Genomic DNA, 27730 nt, shown 5'->3' with positions numbered 1-27730 from the left:
TCTCTAAAACAGAGTGCTACATGTTACTCAAATATTTTCTTTTAATTCAAATAATTTAATTTATGCAAATTTTTTATCATATTTTAAAGTTCAATATTTACTTTTTGTTTTGTTATGCTTTTTTCATTGGCATTTGTAATGCTACTAAATGTTAACATGCATTTTTTTTTTGTTATCCTGACTCTAATTGTGTCTATGAGGTGAGTCGACTCCGAATATCTCTATAAGTTTCAACTATTTAAGCCGACTATGAGATTAATCTCAAGTCGGGGTTTAATCACAGTTAAACTCCATCGCCCCCCATAACATATTTGGTGAGATGCTAACATGCATTTTATTATGCACATTTTTTTAAAACAAATGGAAATAAAATAATAGATGTTATTGTTTACATTGTTATTAATTATATTTTAAATATAGAAAATATTGTTGTTGATATTAGAGACTTAACTATTGTCAAAATGATTCTAAGGGTCGGTTTGGTGTGATGTATAAGGCATGATAGTATGAGCTTATACTATACGTTATGACATTTTCAGTTGTTTGGTGTGACCATCGTATAGTATGAGCTTATACAGCATAATCCCTTAATACATCAAAACGATGTATAACTTAATCCGGCCTAAGGGTGAGGAATAAGGCCTGATAAGAGATTTGATGTATTAACATCGTTGACCAATGTAATTCTCAAAAATTAATATATTATTATAATATTAATCTATCAAAATAAAAATTAATTTTCAATATATTAATTTTTAAAATATTAAATATTTTTATTTTTATAAAAATTAATTTATATTTTGGACACACTAATCAATAAAATTTTATAAAAGTTAATATCATATGACATTTTTTGAATAATTATATAAATTCTATATAAGGATATTTTTATTAAAAATATTTATTTTTATCATATATAGTATTATACAATGCATTACCAAATACTAGATGATATCATCTTATATAATATATTATTTTATACAATATCGTGCCAAACGCTAGATAGTATTAAAATTCAATCAGGTCTTATACAATCAGACCTTATACTATCAGGTCTTATACTATACTATGTATCACACATGCCCTAAGGCCCCGTTGATAGTAGGATAGGATAATATTTATTAGTGTAAGATCTAATACTATAAGCCTGATTGAAGGTAACGGGGCAATCATAAATTTTTGTAATGGAGGACGAAATTGTACCTTAGAAAGCTATATCTTGATTTGTGCCAGCATGTTTATGTAACTACGGGAAAATCTAACATGATCTTGTAACATAACTAATCCAGAAATATTTGGAAGTAGATATTATATATTTAAGTTGCATTCTTCTTGTCTTAAAAACTGTCAACTTTAGTCCAACCCCCTTTGGGTCCGGCCCTTATTGTATTTGTATGCGGCATGATAAATTTTATGGCGGTGCAATATTTGATATGATGTCATATAAAATAATGGGAATTATATATATCCTGTTGCAGAAAATGTTTCATCAACGGGCCACCATTTTTTAAAGGGTGCATATTTTCTTATGTTGTAGGATAGTAGGAGAGAAAAAAGTAGAGATAAGTTAAATGTGGGTCCCACATTTTAAATTAAAAAAGAAAAGAAAAATTAATTGGCACGGAAAACGAATTTGTGTAGGAAAAAGTTCTTATCTCATGTGGAAGGAGATAATGATTTCCCTTTTTTAAAAGAACAAAATAAAAATAAAAGTGTTGCATGAATTTTGAGCTGTCAGCTGCACCAACATGGATATGATACATCAGATATGACACGACAAGACACGTCGATACTTTAATTTTAAAAAATACCATATTTCGACATGTTAGGACACATTTTGATATTAAATAATATTTTAATATATATAATATAATTTATGTTTAACTCATATAATAGTCCATAATAAGTCATACAACCAATCAAATATTCAAATTCTACAACATAAGTAAAAAGCAAAGTAATTTGTATATCTTGTTTATTTTTTATGTCAAATTTCATAACGGAAAAAAGTTGATTTATAAATTAATTTTTTATTTGTAGTTAATAAAATAAAACTTAAACCTAAAAAAAAAAAATCTGTCGGAGCTTTGACTGCGTGTTAGAAAAAGTTGACGTGTGTCGGACACGTGTCAGTATCCGACACATAAATTTAAAAAAAAAAGCGTATCGATGCTTCTGAGGCTGTCAGTAAGAGATAAATAATTCTTTATATATAGAGAGAAATTATTCTCCCTAAAATAATATATTGGATAAAATAATACTATATCCCTCCCTAAAATAATATATTGGATAAAATAATACTATAGCACTGTAAAAGATATAATGATTTTTACAAAAATATTTGTTTACTTAAAATATACTATATTCATCTTTGAAAAATTCGGACTACTACGTATATTCATTAAATAAATAAAAATAGATATGCCCACAAATACTAACATAATTTCAATAAGAAGAGTGTTTGGTACAGGAGAAATTTTTTTTATCCGGGAATCACGATTTCCAGAAAAAATGATGAGAAAATGAGTTTTCTGAAAATGTTACTAAAAAATTGTTTGGTAGACTAACATATTCTTGGAAATATTGAGTTAATTTTGTTGATGTTGTGTTTAGTTTTATTAAATTTCCTCTTGTCATAGAAATCTTAAAATACCACCTTCTGGATTGTATTCCTGGATGATTTTTTCAAAAAAAATTACACACAAAAGGAAATCCTGGGAAAATCAGATTCCCGGGAAAATTTTAAAAATCTTGTACCAAACGATGCATTCTTATTTACCCAACCAAGAAAACCCGAAAAACAAAAAAAATCATGCTACTAAACGGGCCCTAAATTCAATAGCTAGCGACAAATTTAGAGATTATACAGGGGCTCTTCATCCCCTACTTATAGCCAGTGGCGGACTCAGAAAATTTTCTTTATGTCCGCACATTTAGTGACAGGGGTTCGGGGGCAGCGCCTCCAAAAAAATTTTTTTGTAAAGAAAGTTTAAATTAACGCTTCCGCTTATAATCTAGTTGCTTCCACAACAAGCTGCAGATAATAGTTTGACCAATCATTTTCTTCCCTAAATCTTACCAATCCTCCAAAATAAATATGAGAATATACTTCAGTACATCCATACATCATCATCATTTTATTTTATAGTGGTCAATAAAAAAGTCAACACTATCTATACATAAGGCAAACAAAATCACATACCTCGTCTATAGAGATTAACTTATTTCAGAATGTCAGAACTGCAATCAATATTCTTTTTTTATAAAAATGAAAAAGGAAACAAAGGATGAAGAGAACATAAGAATGAGTACCTGACATGGCAAGAAGAATAAGTTTTCTCTTTAATCAATTTGTGTTGCTACGTTGTTTTAATCATCTCTATACGTTGCTAACTAATATAAAAATATATATCATTTTTGGTCCCTAACAAAAATTTTGATCCCCAGTTTCGTCCATTACAAAAAAAAATTAGTCACCTGGTCACTATGAAAATCAAAGTGGACCCATTTAAGTCTTTTTGAGGGACTAATATGGATCTTTTTTGAATTTGTGAAGGACCACGACTTTAACTAAATTGATCCACTTTGAATTTCTCAGGGAACTCGAGACTAATTTTTTTTATAAAAGGGATTAAAGCAGGAACCATATTTTTGTTAGGGACTTAAAAGAGTATTTACTCTTAATATAAATATTGAACCAAAAGATAAATAAGAACCTAAAAAAAAAAACTAAAATGAAAATTTCATGTACGCACTTGCGAACATGTGCGTAGACGTGCGTCCGCCAGTGCTTATAGCCTACAATTTAGAATAGAAAAGTTTTCAGGGCTGTAATTATATATTTTTAATGCACTTATACATTAAAACTTAGGCTCTGATTGATTTCTATTTTCAAGAACAGTTTTTAAATTTTAAAAACAATAAAACAAAAAAACTTGATTGAAAAGACTATTTTCATCTATTTGTTTTAAAAATTGGTGTCTGATCAAATGATGTAGCTCAGTTGGCGTATGTGAGCTAAGTAGGTGAGAGTAAAAACATGTGTTTGAATCTCCCCAGTACTACCTTTGAGAGGGATTTAAAGCCTTAATCCTGGACCCGCCCCGAATCGAATTAATTGCGAAGCAATGAACCGATTGGAATATTTCGAAGAAAAAACAAACCGTGTCTGTTTTTTTGTTTTAGAAACCGAAAAAGCAAAACAACTCCAGGATGTTTTCCAAAGTTGTTTTGTGCGATGGTATTCTTGTAAATATGGAGATTCATTAATGACATTTTCATTATTAAATTGATTTTTTTTTATTTTAAATTACTTTGCGATGTCAATCTTGCAAATATGAGATTTCATTAATGACATTTTTATAAATAACTACATCTTCTTTATCACTCTAAAACTAACTATATTCAAACAAATTTTATTGTTTTTTACCCTCAAAATCAGTTTTCAAACTTCATTCTCAAAACAATTTTTAAAAACAAAAAAACTAAAACACATTCAAACACACCCTTAATAGCGCTTGGTTCACACCCTAAGACATGATTACACCGTCCATCATTTTTATGCATAAAATTAGTATGATAAATAAGTTAATAAGTTATATTTATCTTATGTTACATAAGATAAACAAGTTTACTACACACACAAAGTGAAAGTGAATCCCACATCTATTTTTTCTCTTTCCTCTTATGTGTAGATCCCACTTATAATTTTATTTCTATAACATTAGATAATCATTTTCCTACAACATAAAATAAATATAACCCTAAACTTATATAACACAATGCCTACACAGAAAAAACTAATAAAATTATATGTTGTAAAAGGTTTGAATTCAAAATCCACTTTGGAACAAAACCTGCAGCGAAGATTTAAACAACAATATGACAGAAATGTATATGAATTTACTCCTTTTTTTTCATCCATTAGTCAAGTGAAACACTATATATGTAAGTTGTTTTGAACAAATATTTTCGTTGCATTAAGATATACACTACATTTAACTCCTACATCTAACATAGGTTACATAGCTCTCTGTGACTCTATACAACAGGCATCACACTGTGTACGACAGAAATATTAATCATAGGATCATTTTCGAGATTAATCTACCATCTTTTTGTCTCCAATTCCTTTCCTTTCAATAAATTTGAAAATAACAATCAATGTTGGCAATTGTCTCATTCAGAAATCAGGATCAAGGATAGTAGACATAAAAAGTCCCCGTACAAATTCACTACGCCGAGCGCTCTCTATTTGATCTTTGTTAGATAAACATGGCTGGACATCTCTGCAATCATTAGAAATATTAGGACACATCCAAAAAAAAGATAAATGTAGTTCTGTAAATTAAGTATCTTAAGAAAAAAATATGTTGACATTAAACAGGACATCCAATAAACAGGAAGATACTGAAGTTCACATTAAAATCCCTCTTCTTTCATTTGCCCCCCTCTTCAAATTTGAAGAAACAAACAATGGAAAAAGAACCTTGAAACCCCCAAATATTTTGTTGGGACTAGCATATACAGCTAAGTTTGCTTTGGCTCAAATTATCATTTGCCTGACATATACTAGATGGAGCTCAGCATCCAGAAGAATACCCTTCAATTCTTTCCTCATCAGTATATTATCATCATCACTACTGTGAAAGCTACACAGTTAACTGTATTAATTACTTTAACAATCTATAGAAATAATCACATCTTACTGTATTAGAGGACCTTTTATGATTTCAGGTGAAGTGCCCGTTTCCAATTTGTCTAGATTACTGCTTCACAATGTGATAGGTGGTCTTTGAAAGTCAAGGTTTTGGTATATTATCAATCACTTAATAATCACTTGTTGATCTCAAAACCAATTTTGCTTTCAAAAAAGCAAAACCGATAATTAAGCAACATACATGCATGGAGATGAATATTTTGTTCCTAAGTGGTTAGTTGACTATTGATAATACGTGAGGAATGTGGTATAACACAAAGTTGACAGAGTGATAATTCATTATACCTTTCTAACGCACTATCATCTGCTTCATCTGAGTGTATTTCTTCTAAGCTAATTTCACTTGAAGAATCCGGCTGCACATTTTCACGTTCATCAGCAGAAGCTGCACTATATAAAAATGACAGAAATGGATCACGTGTTGTCTTGGAGGAAGAAATCACATGAGATGAACCAGCAGGAAAAGATTGCCAGCATCCATCCTGTAGATCCTTTTCGGAAAGAGTTGGATAGGACTCAAACTTGCAGCGTCTTGATTTGTGATGGCTGTAATCTTCAGTCAAGGAATTAGTAGCAAAACTCAAAGGAGGACAAAGAAGAACAAGAACGGTAAGAAAAAAGAAAGAACGGCTAATAACTTTCATAAAAAGGGAAATGAGGAAAAGAAATACGAGTATTTATTTTGAACAAATAAAAGCATTTCAATCAACCAGCTCAGAAAGGATATCTTAAATATGTTTCCGTGTTTTGCTGTCATGTGCTCAACAATATACATCCCCACCCGCAAAGCACAAACAGGACAAATCTGCAAATACAAGTAAAATTACATAAGTGAATGTAATTCAACAAGTATAGATAACACACCAAATGAGAAGATGATTAACAACAGCTTAAATAGCACTTAGTCACAGTCGATCAACATTAGTAACAATATCAACTTGTCCCTCATTCCTTACCAGTCTTAGGTAGATGGCTAATTAGATTCATATCAGAGTGACCGCTTGAGGTTCCACAAGCCAAGATATTGAAAGGCACCACATCATTTTATTATTGAGTCCTTTTTCAGGGCTTACTCATAGATGCAAGTAAATATAGAAAAAAAATCCAAAAAGAAAATCATAACTTCATAGAACTACATGAGTGGTCAATCATAAGGACAAACATTTTATTTTTTTTCCGTTTGGTGAAACCACCAAATATCCCACATGTAGACGGCAAACAAAATATTAGTCAAGAAATAAATTTAAAACAGTTGGGATCAACCAACAATGGTAAGGAGCTTATTTCCCTTAATCAAAAGTCTCAAGTTCCTGGGAATGGAGAAAATGGTACTGGGAAAAGAGTAGACCCTCTAAGTCTAATGGATGTGCTAACATAAAATAAAAAGAGAGAAATATAGCTACACAATGAAAGCTAATCAAGTGGGAGAGAAATACCCCGGACTTGGCTTCATTTTGATGCTCCAAGTCAATATGACACCACAGCTCCAACAGATCAAAATCCTCTGCACAGAACGGGCATGGATAACCCGTTTTTAACTCATCATCTCCATCGACATCATCAAAATCGATGCAGAGCTCTGCTTAAACAACCAAACGAAAAGAGTGAAACATTTAGCTAAGACAAGACCCAGAAAAGAAAAGAATTTTTTTTCTTTTTTCTTTTAACACGTGACCAAAAAAACAAAAACACAGAAAACGAGAACAAAGGTATCACCGAAGTGGGACTTGACCCTCGATTGGTAACTTGTTGAAGCATTTGAGAAGCCAAAGCTGAAAGCCTCGTCTTCCATTGAATTATATTATACAATATATGTGTGTTTTTCAGCTATAACAAGTACAAAGTTGTTTCCTTCCTGTTTTGCACTCTCTTCTCTTTCTTCTATGATGTTGGTCGTGGTTGTGTAAGTGTGTATAGTATTATACTATTTAGCACGAGTGAGAAAAGAGGGTAAGAGGAACAAGGAACAAGGAACTGAGGAAGTGAAAGGAGGAAAGGAAAGAGGCAAGAAATTTCGGATGGTATCTATGCATGGTTGTGGTCTGTGGATCCTTGTTTCTTAGCCAACACGAATTCTTGTTCTTCTGCATTTACCATATCCCCTCTAACAGAACGTCTTATTTTCATAAATGCCACCAACAAGTACCATCATGCACAATTGAGCAACCACATTTTGGCCCAAAAGCAAAGGCCCATCAATAGGAATCGTCTGCAGTTGAAAAAAAAAATGTAGGACATGTAGTTGTGGACTCAATGACTCACAATGTGTTGAGTTGTGTTTACAATTTTGTTTTTTGGTACCAAAAAAGTTTCAATTGTCAACTTTCAATACATTACCGGGAGATCGAATTTTCATTTTTCAATGATCGATATAAAAAGGAAGAGTGTGGCACTCTTCTTTTTTATATTTTTCAAGGGAATATGGAATTATTCCCCTTCAATGTTGTTTTCCTTTTATATCAATGTATTATACAATAGAAATACATTCTTGACTTTATCAAATTTTGACACCTTTGTAAAAAAACTAGTAAACAACAAACCTTTTTTTTTTTAGGATTTCTACTAATCGGTTCATCCTTTAGGACTAATTCGGAGTTGAAAGTAGTTAAGGACTTCCCCTCCTAACATATGCATTTCCAAATTTTGAATTTGCATTTTTCACCTTACGAGGGTCTTGAACTTGTTTTTGAACCAGCTATAGGACTAATTCGAGTGCGCAATAGGTCAGAAATTAAGATTTTATGCCTATCTTAATGCTGATATTGGTGGGGTTCGAACCGATATCCTTCCACTATCTAAGCAGTTACACCAACTAAGCTTTCACAGTCCCTTTTTGTTTTTATTAGGGTGCAACTCAAGATATAGTTTGGTTGTTGAGCACAAGGGTTGTTGATAACATGTAATTTCTGTACTGTGTGCTGAGCTTCACTTTGGGAGAAGGCCAGCAAAGTTTTCCAGGCACAGTCATCTAGCTTAAGATCTCCTCTACAGAGCCTTATTTGCGTTAATTTTGTTAAGAGTCTTGGCCATAGGAGAAATTGTAGAAGCAGTAATCAATTTCTTTGCCAAAATATTTGATATTCAAAAGAAGGGCTTCCCGGTTGTTTCCGCAAGTACTACTAGGGGTAAAAGTTTACGAGGTGGTTGTTACATCATGGTAAGCAAAACTTGGTTGTTGATTGGCTTCAGATTTGAGGAGAGAATGAAATGGAAGCAGCAGTGAAGAATCCATAGCCATCGTAGTGGGAGGAATAGGTTGTCTATTGAATTGAAGTGTTTGTAAGAGAAGTATAGAAGAATTGTTCCTTTCTCGAACTAGGCTTTTCTTCCGCATCACCTTACCGGTTTAGGTAAATATCTAATGCGTTCCCCGATCGAAGAGGTGATTTTTGGTGGAGAAACTATGCGGTTTTTGTATCTCTCAGCATGTTCGGCTGTTTGGAAGAGGTTGGTATCAATTGCAGAAGCATTGGAGCTTCTTGTGGTTGTCTTACCGTGCTTTTTGGGGGCCATAGTACTAGGTCCTGAAAAGAAAGATAGAGTAATTCAACCATAGAAGAACATCCCCTCAGAAAACAGAATGGTATTATTCACTGAAGAATTTACCCCTGCACATAACAGTGGTTTAACTAATCTCATACCACATAACTCATCTTCACCACACCCAGATTTAGCACATGCAATGCTCTCAATTTGGCACAAGCAAACACATAAAAGGCATGTCATTTTTAGTTCAATTCAAGTGTCAAACAAAGCACGAGGTAAGCATGGACCTCCTAAAATTCCACCATGTATTTCATAACAACTGACACAAAGTTACATTATGAATTATCTACCTCAAATTTCCATTTTCTATCTTAAAGACAAATTACCTTAACAACTATAGTTCTCCTTCCCAACAAAACACACCATATGCATAACATCATGGGATTCCACTTCATTCCAAATCAATAAGCACGTTTTTGCATGTTGAATCATCTACATACTTTTTCCATATTCCAATTTAGAGGGAAAATTTAACTTAACATTAACAACATCCCCTTCCAACAAGTATACTACTCACATTACTCAACAAAATACATCATATTATTTATGAGATTCTACTTCCAATCATGGCTATTACATCATATTGAAGGCACAATTGCAATAAAAAGTTCCTCATCCACCCGTTAATCATTCAATATGCTTCAAGGTACTGCTTTATATAGTTCATTTGTCGTTCTGCCTGACTTAAGTCTTAAGCCATTAGTCATTTAGTCCAAGTTTGAACACTATAGAAGTTATCCTCTAAAATTGTGAGCTCTATCATCTGTCTAAACATCTTATATTGTGCCTTGTTGTGTTAGAGATGCATTTAGTGTAGGTTTGCCACCACCTTAGATGGATGATTTCGAAGAAATTGGTACAAATATACAACAAGCTCGGACAAAATGTCTGAGCTAGTCAAAGCTCGTGTGAAGGCTTTATTTATTGCCCTCCTTTGGGGACGGCAAAGAAGATGAACATCTAATTTAAACCCCACCTGAGAGATTACAACTATTCTAAGAAAGTCTGAAATGAGGCTAAAAAGGATTTCTGCTGCTAGTGGGTCTTCTGATGATTCTAACGTCAGAAAAAATGTGTTGGTAATTCTGTTGTAAAATAACATCTCACGGCACTAATTTATTGAAACTTTACCCCTTTTTTTTGTTCAGTCTTACTCTTATATTTCTTATGGTAGATATAGGCTCTTGGTTTTGGGGGAAGAAAAGAAGGATGTAGTAGGTTACTGAATAATTTAAGTTCCGTTTATGCTTAGTCAGTAGATTGTTCCAAAATATGTTTTGAGACTGCAGAAAGCTTATTCATTATTTTTATTCAACTACGATTGTCAGGCCTTATGTTCAAACATAACTTTAGCCTCCCAATTCTTGGAACTTGGAAGCCGTATTGGCCCTTTCTTGTCTTCGAGTCACGTATTATTCTACATGAATTTATTTCCACTCTTCATATGGCTTTGTTGTTCTTTTAATTTTCTCAGAATTAATTTTCTGTTTATGTTTTGAAAATACAGTTCCTTGGTAAAAGGTAGCTTGTAAATAGAAGTGCACATAATTTTATCTTGAATAATTGCTTCAAGATATAGACAATTTACCAGATGCAATTTTTTTTCTTATATACTTGGCAGATTTTAGAGGGTGAGCCTTGGAATATTGGTAAAGTTCCTCTTTTGTAACAAGAGATCACAAGTTGGAATCTAGGAAACAACTTCTTTCTAAAAATGTGAGAGTAAGGACGCATACAATCGACCCTCGTTCCTAACCTGATAAAATCAGGGAGCTTTGTCCACTAGAGCTTGCCCTTTCCCTTTATACTTGGCAACTTTTAGAGATTCCATTACTTGTTTCTTTTAAATACTTTTAATAGTGTTCCCTTGCTACAGGCGTTTAGAATCTATCAATGAACCTCCGATAGAAACCATCAAGATATTTGAAACACATACAACAGCAAAAAGAGGTTGCGACTTTTTATGCCTTGCCAACTGTTGCGAAAAATCGGCAAGTGTACCGATCGCACAAGTAATATAATAGTAAGTAAAGTATCGTCTCCACAGGAATTGGGTCGAATATCAATTAATTGTTCCTTTTAAGAATGGATGAACAAGAGTTGGTTTGAAAGTAATGGTGTTTGTAACAATTGTGAACTATTCAATACTTTATGAACAATTCAGAGAGAAATTTGAAGAATTTAAAATAAAAGGTTTTTGAGAAAAATATTGTGAAAAGCTATTGCAGTAAAGGACTCCAACACCTTTTCGATCCCCACCTTGTAATATTGATTAATGTTTATATTTAATTACCCAATTGATCAAACAATTCACCATCTAATAATTAATTAGTTAAGCCCTAATCTCTTAGTGATCTTAACTTTATTAACCCTATTAGAATCCTAATCCCTTAGAAATTCTTTTTCAAGTTAATCCTTTAACCCAGTGAATTTTCCACGTTTGCAGTTCATGTAGCCTATCCCTAGTGCATACATGAACTGTTATTTTACCCTTTGTCAGGAATTAGAATCCCAATATTCTTATTGAAAACCCTAACCCTCGCAATCCTAATAGAGTGATCAGTTCTAGAAGAATTAGAAGATGAAGAATTAGAAGATGAAGAACAAGGTAAAATAAATGCAATTGAAATAATTAAATATAAAAATTAACCAAACTACAAGGGGTTCACATCAAGGGTTGTGACCCTTACCACAATAATAAAAGACTAGCCAGACATATTCATGTTTGACAATTTAAATAATGAGAAAGAGTTCATGAAAATGTAAAACCGGAAGAAGAAGAAGAAATCTTGAATCTTCAGTCACCGAGAGCTTCCTCTCCAATTTCTCCTTGCCAAAAGATGATTTTCTTTTAGAGTTTCTGCTTCCTTTATATAGCCAGCAACTCAATCAGGTCATAATCCTTGAATTGATTCTGATTAAATTTCCATTTTCCTCATAATTCCACCAATCAATCAGGTCATAATCCTCTAATTAATTCTGATTAAATTTCCATTTTTCTCATAATTCCACCAATCAAGGAATGCATTCATGACGCCCGCGTGATCAGTTCCAAATTCGCGACTCCACAATTCAAGGACTGCATTCATGACGCCCGCGCGATCAGTGCCATTTCAACTTCTCTCTTTCACTTCTTTTTGGTGTTTCCTGCTATCAAAATGCATAAATTGAGTGAGAGAATGATTGAGAAGGAATAATCAATATTTCTTGTATTTATGAGCTTATTTTCACACATTTATGATTAATTCTTTGCTTCTTTTACTTAGGAATCACCATATGTTAAACGCATATCAAACAATTTCCAGATTTAGATGTTGTTATCCCCAGCAATAAATAAGATCAAACATCAGGCAACAAGGATTAACTCTGTGAGAAGAATTTATGTCACTAATGCAATTTTCTACATTGAAGAGATTTAGAGTTATAATGCTATGCATGAGTGAATTCCAAGTTGAGAATTTTTCAGGAATCACTTTTGGTGTAAGGAATTAGAATCTAGTTTGATCACTTCTTACCAGGATAATCATTGCACTTGTCACTCTTGTGTATTGGATTTAACTCTCAATTCATCAGTGCAATAAGACTACCATAAGCTTGATCCTATTCTCAAGTTCCTAAAGATAAGGAACATGTAAAACATGCACAATTAGATCCAAAGGTCTTTACAGGATTGTAACTTGGCTTAGGCTAAGGTAGGAATATTTGGGAAAGTGGCTACTTTTTACTGTATATGAGATTGAAACACAACTATTTATTTTCAGTTGTTCATACTCAGACACAATTTCACTTAGTCTTTTCCTTTCTATTCATCCTTTTCCTCTTTCATCTTAACCTTTTCATGTTTTGCTGTTGCTTTGCAACTTTTCATTTTGTTTCTTTTCTCTTTGGTCTCAGCTTTTGCTTTCACTATCACTTTATTTCGGTAAAAGTTTCCTTGAATATCTATAAGCAGTGCTTCAATCTCATCAAAGGTGTGTGGATAGGAAAATAAGCTACGATTCTTAAGGTTAAATTCAACAGGAAACAACAGGCTAAAGCTCAAATGGGCTAGAAATGGAATAATAATTTTCGGTTCAGTTATTTGGCCAATGAGTTATCAAGAAAGAATTGCCTTTATCATTTCAGATCATGCATGTATTACAGAGAAACAGATCAAGTTCTAGAGTATTATCACAGTGAGGCCTCTCTAAAAAAAAAATACTGTATAGGCTCAAACCTCACGGCTGGGCAATCAAACTAGAATCTAAATTCCATTATCATCACATATCAACTGTAACTCTCAACAAAGAATTCAATCAAACAAGCAATAACAACTCTTATACTTCAATGCATTTCTCAAAACATTTATCCATTATGACTTCTCACACAGTATCTTATATGCTCTTTAAGATTTAATCATCTTATTGCATGAGTAGCAAATGGAAATTCAGGCATGTTATTCAAAGAGCGCATGTTATTCAAAGAGCTTCTTCTTTTGTCACACAAAACAAAAACAAAATAAAAACAGCAAATTGAGACAAAAGGGTTCAGATATCTCCCCTGATGATTCAGAAAACATTCTGTTAGAGGTGTTTCAGTCTGGTTCCTCTGTGCCACGTGTGGGGTGCCAATTTCCAGATTTAGAAAATTATTGTTCTCAGCAATAAAACTAAACTAGTGGAAGAATAAGAATTTATGCGCATGTACACACTCACACGGGTTAAAGCATCAATTCATCATAATGGGAAGGAAACTAAACATCATAATATCTCAATTGTGGCAACACAAAATGGAAATGTAAAAACATAATCAAAATAACAAATAACAAAAGATAAAATAAAAGACTCAATACTCTTGGGTTGCCTCCTAAGAAGCGCTTGTTTAACGTCACGAGCCTGACGTACCTCTTTATTTATGGTGGTTGGAAGCATGCTACCATTGATGACCCAATCTTCTTGATCCAGTATTGTTTCCTTTTATGATCATATGCATGTGGATAAGGATGAGGGTTCTCAGGAACTTTGAACTTAGTCTTCACATGCTTTTCTTTACTCTTGGGCTTTTCCATCTTAACCTTTGGCTTGCTTTCTTTATGCTGCTGATGGACTTCCTTATTGATGATAACAGGATATTGTTCTTCGTCTCCAAAGAAAGCATACTTAAGAGTTTCAGGCAACTCTTCTAATTCCACCTTTGGTACTAATGTAGCTGAGTCATCTTCTTTCTTTTCTAGTACCTCAAAGACAATTTCTCGCTCTTCTTCTGGAGCAGCTTCATCTAGAGCCTTCAACTCTTCTTCAAGCTCTTGAAGCTCACTTTTCTCTTCCATAACCACCTCTTTGACTGCTTCCTCAACCACATCAAGTCTGAAGCAATCACTGTGGTCAGATGAGTTCTTCATAGCATCGAAAACATTGATAGTGATTTTCTTATCATTCATCCTCAACTCGAGCTTTCCTTGTTCTACATCAATCATAGCTCGAGCTGTGGCCAAGAACGGTCTACCCAACAGAAGGGGCATTTCACCCTCTTCCTCCATGTCTAGCACGATGAAATCAGCCGGGAAAATGAACTTGTCAACTTTAACAAGAACATCTTCTATGATTCCATTAGGTCTCCTCAAAGAACGGTCAGCAAGCTGAAGAGAGACCATGGTTGGCTTCAACTCAGTAATTCCTAATGAGTTGCATATTGACAATGGCATCAAGTTGATACTTGCTCCAAGATCACATAGTGCCCGACCAATATTAGTGTTACCTACCGCAATCGGGATGTTGAAACTCCCAGGATCTTGAAGCTTTGGTGGGAACTTCTTCTGTATGATGACACTGCACTCTTCAGTAAGTGCTACTGTCTCGCAATCCTGCAACTTATACTTTCTAGACAATAAATCTTTCATGAATTTAGCATAATTAGGCATGTTAGCTAAAGCCTCAGCAAAAGGAATATTATTTGCAGCTTTTTAAACATTTCTAAGAACCTGGCATATTGTTGCTTATGTGCCTGTTGTTTGAGCTTCATGGGATAAGGAGGTTTCTCAAAACGAGAATAATCCATCAGTTTCTTTGGAGCTTCCACAGCTTTCTCCTTTGCTTCTTCTTTGTCTTTCCTTGTAGGTTCTTCTTTTTCATGCTCCAGCACAGGTGTTGGCTCATCAACTTTCTTTGGCTGAACTGATTCCGACTTTTCTTGAGGAGTGATCACAATTCCACTCCTTGTCACAATGGACTTGCATTCCTCCTTTGGATTCACCATTGTATCACTTGGGAACTGTCCTTGAGACCTTTCAGCCAACTGCCTAGACAACTGGCCTATCTGACTCTCCAAATTTCTGATGGAAGCTTGTGTGTTTTTAGTGTTTGCCCGAGTCTCTTCCATAAACGCATTAGAATGTTGGGCCATTTGTCCTACTAGCTTCTCTAAATCAGAAGGTTCCTTAGCTGGAATTGGTGGAGGCTGTAGATAATTGTTAGAACTATAATCAAGAACACCTCCTTAACCTCTCCTCTGAAAATTGCTATTTCCAGAAGGGAAATTTTGATTCCTCAGACTGTTTCGTGGCGGAGATCTTTGATCATACCATACCCCATTCACCTGCACTTGTTGAGGGGAGGCAGAAGATAATATAGATGAACAGTCATTGGATTCATGGTCACCCTTGCAGTACTCACAAACTACTGAAGCAGCTTAGGCTTGGACACTAGAGAGTTGCATCTTGTCAAGCCTCGATGTTAGATTTGCCATTTGCTGTGATAACAATTTATTTTTAGCTAGCACTGCATCATTATTGTCCAGGTGAAGAATACCTCTCTTAGGCTTAGATGACAACCCTTCATTTTCATTGGCAGCCATTCTTTCAATCAATGCAAGAGTCTCATTTGCTCTCATCGATTTGATGCTACCACCTGCTGCACCATTCAGGACCATCCGGAGATCCGGTTTACAACCGTTGAAGAAGATCCGGACCTGATCACCATTGGTTATGGGGTAATGAGGACACCTCCTCATTAGATCTTTGAAGCGGTTCCAGGCTGCACACATAGTTTCACCCTCAGCTTGAGTGAAATTGGTGATATCATTCACCATTTGATTGTACCTCTCCATTGAGAAGAATTCAACAAAGAACTTGTTTGATAAATTCTCCCATGAGGGAATACTTCTTGCAGGTTGCCTCTCCAACCAATTCAAAGCTTTTCCTTTAAGAGCAAAAGGGAACATCCTTAACCGGATTGCATCATTGGACACTTGAAGATGCTTGGTCGAGTCACAGATCATCAGGAATCGGTTTACAAACCTATGAGGGTCTTCATCATCCTCTCCACCAAACTGAGCTCTCTCCACCAGAGAATATTATCAGACTTGAGCTCCCAATTATTGTTGCCCACTTCAGGATGGACAATACTTGAATTGGGCCTGTTAAATAGTGGCGTCAGGATGGTGTCCATGAGTGGATTGTCTTCTTCATTGTTCCCTGCCATGATGTGTGTTTCTTCAGACATAATATCTAACTCGTTGAATGCAAGCTTCTTCCGAGCAAATTTTCTGTTTTTCTTCTCTGTTTTTGTGATCTCTAAATCAAGTGGAAACTCGGGCTCTTTACCTCGCATACAACTTAGAAAAGAGATTAGTAGCACTTGTTCCAAATATCACAAAAAGTTTAAAAATAAAAATAAAAATCCAATCTTAAAATAAAAAACAATTGATATAAGATACGCCAATCCCGGGCAACGGCGCCAAAAACTTGTTGCGAAAAATCAGCAAGTGTACCGATCGCACAAGTAATATAATAGTAAGTAAAGTATCGCCTCCACAGGGATTGGGTCGAATATCAATTAATTGTTCCTTTTAAGAATGAATGAACAAGAGTTGGTTTGAAAGTAATGGTGTTTGTAACAATTGTGAACTATTTAATAATTTATGAACAATTCAGAGAGAAATTTGAAGAATTTAAAATAAAAGGTTTTTATATACTAAAAAAAAAAAGTTTTTGAGAAAAATATTGTAAAAAGCTATTGCAGTAAGGACTCTAACACCTTTCCGATCCCCACCTTGTAATATTGATTAATGTTTATATTTAATTACCCAATTGATCAAACAATTCACCATCTAATAATTAATTAGTTAAGCCCTAATCCCTTAGTGATCTTAACGTTATTAACCCTATTAGAATCCTAATCCCTTAGAAATCCTTTTTCAAGTTAATCCTTTAACCCAGTGAATTTTTCACGTTTGCAGTTCATGTAGCCTATCCCTAGTGCATACATGAATTGTTATTTTACCCTTTGTCAGGAATTAGAATCTCAATATTCTTATTGAAAACCCTAACCCTCGCAATCCTAATAGAGTGATCAGTTCTAGAAGAATTAGAAGATGAAGAACAAGGTAAAATAAATGCAATTGAAATAATTAAATATAAAAATTAACCAAACTACAAGGGGTTCACATCAAGGATTGTGACCCTTACCACAATAATAAAAGACTAGTCAGACATATTCATGTCTGAAAATTTAAATAATGAGAAAGAGTTCATGAAAATGTAAAACCGAAAGAAGAAGAAGAAGTCTTGAATCTTCAGTCACCGAGAGCTTCCTCTCCAATTTCTCCTTGCCAAAAGATGATTTTCTTTTAGAGTTTCTGCTTCCTTTATATAGCCAGCAACTCAATCAGGTCATAATCCTTGAATTAATTCTGCCATCAGCCTTTTATTCTTTTTTCGTCTCTCGCTGCCATCAGCCGCCACTGGAATTTTTTTTTTCCGGGGACCTCTTGGACCGAGAAGTTCACTGTTCCTCTTTTTTTCCTCTTCACTCAGTAGCAAAACAACACCGACAGACACCAGATTCTTTTTCCTCACTGTTCATCGCGTTTCAACAAAGCAGCAACCTGTTTATCGCGTTTTGACCTTTTTCCGGCGGCCTTTCAACTCCGACCAACCACAGACGGGACCGCTACCTCCAGACGACCTCACGGTGGAAAGCCCAGCTCCAGCCAACGTCGCATACGCTCTCACGCGTCGTCTCTCTCTCTCTCTCTCTCTCTGTGCGTGAATCCCACTCGCCGACAACTCCACCAGCGCGTGGCAGTGTTTTTTTTAGGTTCCGACCAAAAGCAGCGGTGATCGTCTCTTTCTCCTCTACTTGGATCTGTGCTTCCCCTCTGATCGGACGTCGTTTGGTATTTGTTCTGTATTTTTTGGCTTCTTGGTGCTATTCTTTGACTAGTTTTTTGCAGTATGGCCTCCGACACTGAGTCAACCCTTGCAAACACAACTACAAATTCTTCTACACAGTCTGTGGTGACCCCTCTTGGTCACAATGATCTTCCTGCTCTTCATCAGAATTATCGTCTGAATGGAAAGAATTATTTACAATGGTCCCTGGTTGTTCGTACCATTCTCAAAGGACGCCGTAAAGTTTCTCATTTTGAAGGACATGTTCCTGCCAAAACAGATCCAACATTTGCTGATTGGGATGATGAAGACTCACTTATTATGATGTGGCTATGGAACTCTATGACTCCTGAAGTTAGTCAACATTGCATGTTTTTACCTACTGCTCTTGAGATCTGGAACGTTCTTAAGCAGACCTATTCAATGAAGCAAGATGTTGTCACTTGTTATGATCTGAGGAATCGGCTTTTTTCTACCAAGCAAGGCTATCTTTCTATAACATAATATTATGGTATTATGAATAAGTTATGGACTGAGCTTGATCAGTACGAGAATTTGAAGATGGAATGCAGCAAGGATGCAGCCACTCTGACCACCTCCATTGAACGCCATAGGATCTACGATTTTCTTTGTGGTCTCAACTCAGAATATGACCCTATTCGAGTTCAAATTCTTGGTAAGGAAAAATTACCGTCTCTTTCTGAAGTTTTTCACATTGTCAGGGGTGAAGAAAGTCGCAGGGCTGTCATGATGGATACCAAAGTGTTTGAAAGGTCCATTATGCTCTCATCTAAAGTTATTACTCCAACTCCATCTGATTCTAATCCCACTGATGGGTCTGCTATGATTTCAACAAAAAAGGATGGTTCTTCTCAAAGGAATTCCTTTACAAAATTTTCTGATGGTGCATCTTCTAGACCTAAGAAAGATGATCGCTGGTGTTCTTATTGTAAAAGAACGGGTCATATCAAGGATCTATGCTTTCGCCTCCATAGAAAGCAAACGATCTTAGAAAAGATGGCAAGGATGCATGGTCAAGCGCATTTTACTTCCTCTGAAATAGCTCCTGCACCTAATGAGACCCAACCTGCATTCCGTCAAGATGAGTTGGAACGGCTCTGAACCATCCTTGACTCTCTGAGTAAGCCATCTGATACTAATGCTTTGGCTATGACTGGTATGAGCTCCAAAACTTATTCTTTTCTTTCTTCATGTACTGATTTTAAACATTCTTGGGTTGTTGACTCTGGTGTTACTGATCACATGTCTTGTTGTGCTGACCCCTTTACTTCTTATCATCCTACCATTGGAACTCATACAATAGCCGTAGCTGATGGCTCACATACATCAGTTGCAGGTTCTGGTAACAGTCCTTACATCTTAAAGATGTTCTTCGTGTTCCTAAACTCTCCACGAATCTTCTTTCTATTCATAAAATTACAAAAGATTTGAATTGTACTGTAACCTTCTTCCCTACTCACTGTGTTTTTCAAGATCTCGCCACGGGGAAGACGATGGGTAGTGCTAAAGAGCAAGGTGGGCTGTACTATCTGGTGTCATAATCTCCGGCCAATAAAGTAACGGATCACATATTGCTGTCTCATGGTCAATCAATTGCTGATTCCTTAATTTGGCTTCATCATAAGCGCTTAGGACATCCTCCATTTAGTTTACTCAAGTCTTTATTTCCCTCATTGTTTTTGTCTAAGTCTGTTGAGTCTTTTCATTGTGATGTTTGTGAGTTTGCTAAGCATCATCGTGTGTCTTTTCCTTCTAGTATTACTAAAAGTTTTGAATCTTTTGATCTTATTCATTCTGATGTTTGGGGTCCTTCTAAGATCCCTCATTCTTCTGGAAATAAATGGTTTGTTTCTTTTATTGATGATTACACTCGTATAACTTGGATTTACTTAATGCGTGAAAAGTCTGAGGTACCACAAATATTTTTTCAATTTTATAAAATGGTTTAGACCCAATTTGGTAAAAAAATCAAGCGACTAAGGACTGATAATGGTACTCAATATGTTAATCACTGTTTTCCCCAATTTATACGGAATAACGGTATGCTTCATGAACTTACTTGTGTTGACACCCCTCAACAGAATGGGGTTGCTGAAAGAAAGAATCGTCACCTTCTTGAAGTGGCTCGTGCATTAATGTTTCTGACATATGTACCCAAATACTATTGGGGAGATGTCATTATTACTGCAGCATTCTTGATCAACCGTTTACCCATTCGGGTACTAGACCATGTAAGTCCTATTCACTCTATAACTTCTTTTTCCCCTTATATTCCAACTATGAGTCTTCCTCCACGAGTGTTTGGGTGTGTCGCTTTTGTTCATGTTCATAAACATCATGACAGTAAGTTGGACCCTAGGGCTCTAAAATGTGTCTTCCTTGGTTATGTTCCTGATAATAAGAAGGGCTACAAGTGCTATCACCCTGGTAGTTGAAATTTTTTTGTTTCTATGGATGTTACATTTTCAGGAATCTAAGTCCTTTTTCCAAGGTACTCGTCTTCAGGGGGAGAATAATTCACCAGAAAACTCATCACCTTCCTTCTTTGAGTTTGAATCTTTAGTGTCTACTCATTTTCCTGTGTCAGTGTCTCCTCCTCTTGTTCCTATTCCTTCTATGTCTGATCCTCCTGTGAGTGATCCTTATGTGACTGATCCTCTTGTGACTAATACATCAAGTACACCAGAGATATGGAAGACTGTGCCACCTGAGTTGGTATATCAAAGAAGGAAACAGCCCACATTGCCTCACCAGCAACCTCAATCGTCTGAACCACTGGTAAGTCTTGAAACTCATATTTCTGATCATGATGTTAATACCTCTGATGACTTACCCATTACTATTGATTCTGATGATTTACCCATTGCTCTAAGAAAAGGAAAAAGATCTTGTTCCAAGAAATCTTGTTCTTCTTGTCCCTCTTGTACTCAATACCTTATCTCCCATTTTGTTTCCTCTGCTAATCTTTCTGTGCAGCACAAAAGCTTTGTTTTAGCACTAGATTCTATTTCAATCCCAAAATCGGTACATGAAGCCTTGAAAGATGGGAATTGGGCTCAAGCCATGCAAGAGAAGATGAATACGTTGGAGAAAAATAAATCATGGGAGGTTATTGATAGACCTAACAGAAAGAAAGCAGTAGGGTGCAGATGGGTTTATGCCCTGAAATATAATTCTGATGGAACTCTTGAGAGATACAAGGCTCGATTAGTCGGCAAAGGTTAAACCTATGGCATTGATTATGAAGAAACCTTTGCTCCTATTGCAAAGATGAATACGGTAAGAGTCTTGTTATCCCTTGCTGCCCATTACAATTGGGATATAAATCAATTTGATGTGAAAAATACTTTCCTCAATGGAGAGTTAGAAGAAGAAGTCTACATGGAAATTCCGCCTGGTTTTGATTCTGTGAAGGGAGAAAATAAAGTTTGTAGATTAAAAAAGGCCTTGTATGGATTGAAGCAGTCACCTCGTGCCTGGTTTGGAAGGTTTACTAAGGTTATGATGATCTTAGGATACAGACAGAGTCAAGGAGATCACACTCTTTTCTTCAAGCACTCCCAAAATGGGAAGCTTACTGTGCTCCTTGTATATGTTGATGATATTATTATCACAGATGAAGATTTTGTGGAGAGACAGATTATGCAAACACGGCTTGCTTCTGAGTTTGAAGTCAAAGACCTTGGGAAACTGAGATATTTCCTAGGGATAAAAGTAGCTCATTCAAGCAAAGGAAGTTTTATCAGCCAGAGGAAATATGTTCTTGATCTTCTCAAAGAAGCAGGAAAGCTTGGGTGTAAATCCTCTAATACTCCTATTGAGCAGAATCACAAGATAGGCTATGAAGAGGAAAGTCCTCCAGTTGATAAAGGACAATATCAACGGCTAGTTGGGAAATTGATATATCTAGCTCATACTAGACCAGACCCAGCTTATGTTGTTAGTGTTGTCAGTCAGTTTATGCACGAACCGAAGGAAAAACACATGCAGGTAGTAGAGAGAATTCTTCAGTATTTTAAAGTTACTCTTGGTAAAGGATTGTTATTCCGACGTGATGGCAATCTCTCTTTAGAAGTCTACACTGATGGTGGTTATGCTGGATCCGTGATTGACAGACGATCTACCACTGGTTATTGCATGTTTCTTTGCGATAACTTGGTGACATGGAGAAGTAAGAAACAAGACGTGGTTTCCAGATCAAGTGCAGAAGCTGAATTTCGAGCTATAGCTCAAGGCATTTGTGAGTTACTGTGGATGAAAATTGTACTTGTTGATCTCAAAATAAAATGTGAGGGACCTATGAAGCTACTATATGACAATAAGTCCGCTATTTGTATAGCTCATAATCCGGTTCAACATGATCGGACTAAACATATTGAGGTCGACCGCCATTTCATCAAAGAGAAACTTGATAGCGGGTTGATTACCACTCCATACATTCCCACTGGGCGTCAATTAGCTGATCTATTGACAAAGGGACTTCCTTCAGACAGATTTCAAGAACTTACTACAAAGCTGGGAATGATAAATATCTATTCCTCAGCTTGAGGGGGAGTGTTGTAAATATTAGTTATTTATTATTATTTGTTGTACTGGGCCAAGCCCATTAGGTTAAGAATTAGGTCTTTTATTCTCTATAAATAGAGAACTCTTTGTATCAGATTATTTACACAGTTAAATAATATTTTTCTAATTACCTTTTTCAAGTCACCAATTTTCTTGGTCCTGTTTCCTTATTAGCTAACTCATCAATTCAATTTTGAGTACTCACTGCTTCTTGAGTGTTATTCTTTTTGTAATTCTTTTGGTATTTGAATGATTAAACTTATGACAACTATCCCAACTCACAAATCTGTTTTTCCTTGAACTACACCCATATAATTGCTTATCTAAATTGTCTACATTTAGGTGTGATTGTGCAGGGTTATGATGGGGTTGACTGAGATTAACATCAACGGGAATAAATTTAGGTTGCAGGATGATAGATTTAGAGATGTGCTATGCTGTTTACAGTAACTAATTGCTCTATCAGGGACTTATTTTTGTAAAATATCTTGAACTGTTAAATTTGTGGTTTATGCATTTCTTTTCTCTTATCAAGTTACCACCAGTGTTTTAAAACCCAGCTCGGACCGGACGGGTCGACCTGGGACTCGGTGACCCGGTGGGTTCCCCGGTCCGAGCGGGTAGTTTGACCGGTTATGTAGTCATCCCGGATTGGACCGGTTGACCCGGCCGAAACCCGGCGACCCGGTTAACTTGGGTTAAACCGGTTTTTCCTTTTTTTTATTTTTTTTGGTAAATTTTTTTTGTTGATAAGAACTCTTGAATTAAATCATATTCATATTTTATGATGAATATGATTAAAAGTAAGGTGAAAATAATAAGGTATTTTAGATTAGTGTAGTTCGTTTATGTAATTTAGTTGCATCTTATAATTATCTCATGAAGTTAAGTGGTGATAAACACTGATGGTCTCATGATCTCATCTCAACGGTGGACACTTTTTTCTTATAGTGTATATTTCATGGATACTATTTGTTATCATGATTTAATTTATCCGTATCATGTCAAGCACGAAAGGTGCATTTAACTTATATTGCATGGTTTAATCCAATATTAGGATACGGTCTAGAGCTAGAAGCTTAGAAGTATATAATATTTGCTATCATTGAAAACCAATTTATTTTTTGAAGCTCATTGATAGTTTTCTTATATGAATTTTTATTAATATAAGTAATATTTTTATATTTTTAATATGTGAACAGTAAAACCGGTTCAACCCAGTTGAACCCGATTGAACCAGTGACCCAGTACCTCGACCGGTTCGATGACCGGTCCTAGTTTTAAAACAGTGCCAGTGACCATTCATGATTTTTTTTTCCTGGTGATTGTCAATACGAAATAATAATGTTGAAAGCGCAAGACTTTGGTACAAACTTCAAAATAGGCAGTGACCTTTTTAACCCATTATAAATCCCCGAGTTGCAGGTTGGGGGGTGGAGGGGGCATACAATAAAGATACAGGACATTCATGTAAATATTGATAGCAATTGAATATTATTTTATGACTAAACTCCGCTTACAAAAAAGCAAGGAGTTTTTCTTGTTTTATTGTGGGTTTTAGCTCATGGGTTTAAACTTTAAAGGCATTTCTTTATGGGATATAAATCTATCATGTAATAGGAAAAAAATTATTTTTCCTACAGACACAAAATTAGTTGGGGTCCACTGATTTTTTGTTCTTTCTCTTACTTTCACTTTCTCTCTCTTCTAAATTTGTGTCTACAGGAAAAACTAAAATTTTGCTATGATATGATACATATATATCCCTTTCTTTATTCTCCTGCCATTACCTTTTGTTTTCGGATTCCTAAACCTCCTATTGTTCTTCTCATACTCATCACTCTTCCTAATAAATTCTTTGTATAATCTGAATTTTCTTATAAATCCAATGTGCTTCTGGCTAAAAACAATTACAAAAATCCCTTGAAATTATTTTCAGCACCTCATTTAAATTATGTATGCGACAATACTTGTTATATTGTGCTTTATCATGCTAGTCCTCTTGATTTAGGCTGGCAAAAATGAGCCAACTCGCAAAAAATGAGCCGGGTTGAGTTGGCAAAAATGAGCTGCCAACCCGACCCGCTCGGAAAAAAATGAGCCAACCCGCAAGTCTAACGGGCCAGCTCACGGGTTATTTCTTTTTTTAATTAAATAGAAGAAATCAAACAAGACCCACTCATCGAGCGAATATTTGGTGCACTCGACTCACGTGAGCCTGATAGAGAGAAAAGAGAGGAGAGATGAGAGAGAGAGAGAAAGAAGAAGAAGAGAGAAAGAGATTATGGAATTAATTTTCCCACTCACCCACCTGTGCTGCCGTCAACCCGTCACTTCTCTAAACCTAAAAAAACTCAATTGCGTTTCACTCATCTTCTCTCTTCCATCGTCGCTTCCGGCCTCCTCAGATGTTGATAGCCTCTTCTTGCATTTCCACATCTGAGAGCCAGCCATTTTCACACATTGTCGATCATCGCATTTCAGTCACCACCACCGAAAGCCCTAACTTTTCAGATTCGGCTTCATCAACATCATCGACGGATGAGGATGCCCCGCGCTATGAGGACCCGAGACCTGGAGCCAAATAACAGGATAAACAAGCTCACATGCTTCAGGCCTCGCTCCCTCACATCGTTCATACACTGATTTCTCTTCCTCTTTTCAAAAAATTTCTTCACTTTTCGTTATGTCTATATTTCAATTGCCCAAAATTACAATCCAAATGGTTGCGCTTTTTTTTTGTTCTTATTGCAAATCTAAATTCTATGGTTTGTTTACTTGGAACTGGGTGCATTGTAATAGTGGGTGAGTGTGAATTGTGGTTTTTCAGATGAAGTTGGGATGGATAGAAGTAGCGCTAGTTGCAGGAGAAATGGACGTTGGTCTATTTCTTCGAGCCAACCCACAATCAATTTTTCGAATCAACCCGCGATTTTTTTTTGAGCCAATCCTAACACGGCTCGGGTCGAGTTAGGTTGGGTTTTTTGTCTCATTTTTTTTGGGCCAACCCTAATCCGACTCATTTTTTCAGGTTGAATGCGGATTGGGTCGGGTTGAGTCGAGTTAGCCCGTTTTGTCAATTCTACTCTTTTAGTCATATTTCTCGTTGTCAACTTTACCTGGTAGTAGTCTTGCTAATTCACTTATCTAGGGCCGTGAGGAATCAAGTGGCATTCTTTTTTAAGACAGTATCATTGGTACAATGGTTATACACTTCATCAGCCGCCTTTTTATCACCTCTCTTTTTTGACGTCAAAGCTACTTTAAAGTTAAAGTTAAAGAAAAAAAAGTTTTAAAAATATACTACAAGTTATTTGATGATTATATAAATTTTTTAATTTAAAAATTGTTAATTTAGAAAAAAGCACACAATTCAAAAAAGTAACAACTTAAAAAAAGCTTCCCCTATGAATTTTTGACTTTTGGCTTTTTCCTTCATAAAAAAAACTCTTTTTATTATAAAAACTTTCGTAAAATCTATTTGACTTAACTTCTACTTATAAGGAAAAAAAGAAATTAAAAAAAAATCTTCCAAACAAGCACCATGAATGGGAATCGGTTTTATGGTACTAGGGCCTTTTGGTACACCATATGGGGGGCCATATGAGAAAAAAATATGAGTTTCACACAATTTTATATGTATAGAGGATCAAATTTATTTCATATAATATGAGTAACAATATATATATATATCTGTGTGTGTGTGTGTGTGTGTGTAAAATATAAGAATAATGTTGCAGGATAAAACAAATGTTTCCTGTTGACCTTTCGAGAAGCACGCTATAATACTTTTTTTCTTCTCTCTCCTGGTGGGTCCCACTTGTGGTTGAGTCCCCAGAAAAAAAATTTCTTCCTCGAGTAACAGGAGAAAAGTAACTGCATATATATATATATATAAGGCAGGATCTTCTTAAACCGGTGTAAGAGTTATTACTCTTACACTCAATCTTAACCGTTGATTTTTGCATATCTAACGGTTATAATTAATAATTAATTAATGAAAATAATCTAATTAATTACAGTCGTTTGATGAACGGAAATCAATGGTTAAGATTGAGTGTAAGAATTACTACTCTTACACCAGTGTAAGTTGATCCAGTCTCTCTCTCTCTATATATATATATATATATATTACTTTTACATTTTTATCAATATATTAACGAATTCAACTCATTTAACTTTGATACAAAAACTTCCTTGACATAAACTAGTCGAAGTACCTTTTATTTTATTTTATTTTTAAGAAAATCTGCTTTTGGCTAAAAAAAAAATTCTATCCAAACGGACTTTAATGAAACATTTGCTTCCAAATTTGTTTTTTTCAATTTCGTTTGTATTTGGACTAACCTATCCTACTTCCAAATGTCCAGAATGTCTTGCTATTGTTCAAATAATCAAGCTCGTGAATGTGTCGATCTCCTGAAAAATACCAAAGTCTCATGCTCTTTCCAGCACACCTTTACCAAAAGCAAAGTTTGATAGGTTTACTTGGTTGAGCACCTTGGATTCATACATGTTAAATCTGAAAGTTTGAATTAAAAAGTTTAAATTTAATATTTTGGTGTATTTAGATAAAGTCTGTAAAATCTTCTGAGTTATTTTAGGATTGCTTTAAGGAGTTTGTTTCTAGATATTAGGTTGTTAGTTTGTTACATTTGCTACATCTTCTTGTATAAATATACCTCTGTTGAGGAAGAATATGAATGAAGGAAAGGAGCCATATTACTAAT

The 27730-nt window shown here is 35.2% G+C and overlaps 2 protein-coding genes across 2 annotated transcripts; both read right to left on the bottom strand.

Moving 5' to 3' along the window:
* Window positions 1-4911: 4911 nt before the first annotated feature.
* Window positions 4912-7739, bottom strand: LOC133295467 (protein DEHYDRATION-INDUCED 19 homolog 4-like). The gene is made up of 5 exons (XM_061494306.1): window positions 7436-7739; window positions 7156-7298; window positions 6447-6524; window positions 6005-6267; window positions 4912-5288 (listed from the first exon to the last, which is right to left on the bottom strand). The coding sequence occupies exons 1-5, from the start codon at window positions 7509-7511 to the stop codon at window positions 5183-5185; spliced, it is 666 nt and encodes a 221-aa protein (XP_061350290.1). The 5' UTR covers window positions 7512-7739; the 3' UTR covers window positions 4912-5182.
* Window positions 7740-13067: 5328 nt separating this feature from the next.
* LOC133295466 (uncharacterized) lies at window positions 13068-16171 on the bottom strand. Its single transcript, XM_061494305.1, has 5 exons — window positions 16051-16171; window positions 15825-15838; window positions 15225-15700; window positions 14319-15123; window positions 13068-13265 (listed from the first exon to the last, which is right to left on the bottom strand). Exons 1-5 carry the CDS (start codon window positions 16169-16171, stop codon window positions 13068-13070), a joined length of 1614 nt encoding a protein of 537 aa, XP_061350289.1.
* Between the last annotated feature and the right edge of the window lie 11559 nt (window positions 16172-27730).

This window comes from Gastrolobium bilobum, unplaced genomic scaffold, assembly GCF_033153095.1.
Source record: "Gastrolobium bilobum isolate Gb01-03AN ecotype WA unplaced genomic scaffold, APGP_CSIRO_Gbil_v1 utg40918, whole genome shotgun sequence".
Taxonomy (NCBI): domain Eukaryota; kingdom Viridiplantae; phylum Streptophyta; class Magnoliopsida; order Fabales; family Fabaceae; genus Gastrolobium; species Gastrolobium bilobum.
This window is presented reverse-complemented; position numbering and strand designations above follow the sequence as displayed.

Excerpts from the sequence above, each read along its gene's own strand:
- LOC133295467 (XM_061494306.1), bottom strand. The coding sequence starts at position 7,511 with ATGGAAGACGAGGCTTTCAGCTTTGGCTTCTCAAATGCTTCAACAAGT. Across the intron at positions 6,525-7,155 it reads AAAATGAAGCCAAGTCCGGG|ATTTGTCCTGTTTGTGCTTT; the intron begins GTATTTCTCTCC and ends TTGTATTTGCAG. Across the intron at positions 5,289-6,004 it reads GATGATAGTGCGTTAGAAAG|AGATGTCCAGCCATGTTTAT; the intron begins GTATAATGAATT and ends TAATGATTGCAG.
- LOC133295466 (XM_061494305.1), bottom strand. The coding sequence starts at position 16,171 with ATGGTCCTGAATGGTGCAGCAGGTGGTAGCATCAAATCGATGAGAGCA. Across the intron at positions 15,124-15,224 it reads CATAAGCAACAATATGCCAG|AAAGTATAAGTTGCAGGATT; the intron begins GTTCTTAGAAAT and ends TTTATTGTCTAG. Across the intron at positions 13,266-14,318 it reads ATAAAGAAAGCAAGCCAAAG|AATCGTAGCTTATTTTCCTA; the intron begins GTTAAGATGGAA and ends TTTAACCTTAAG.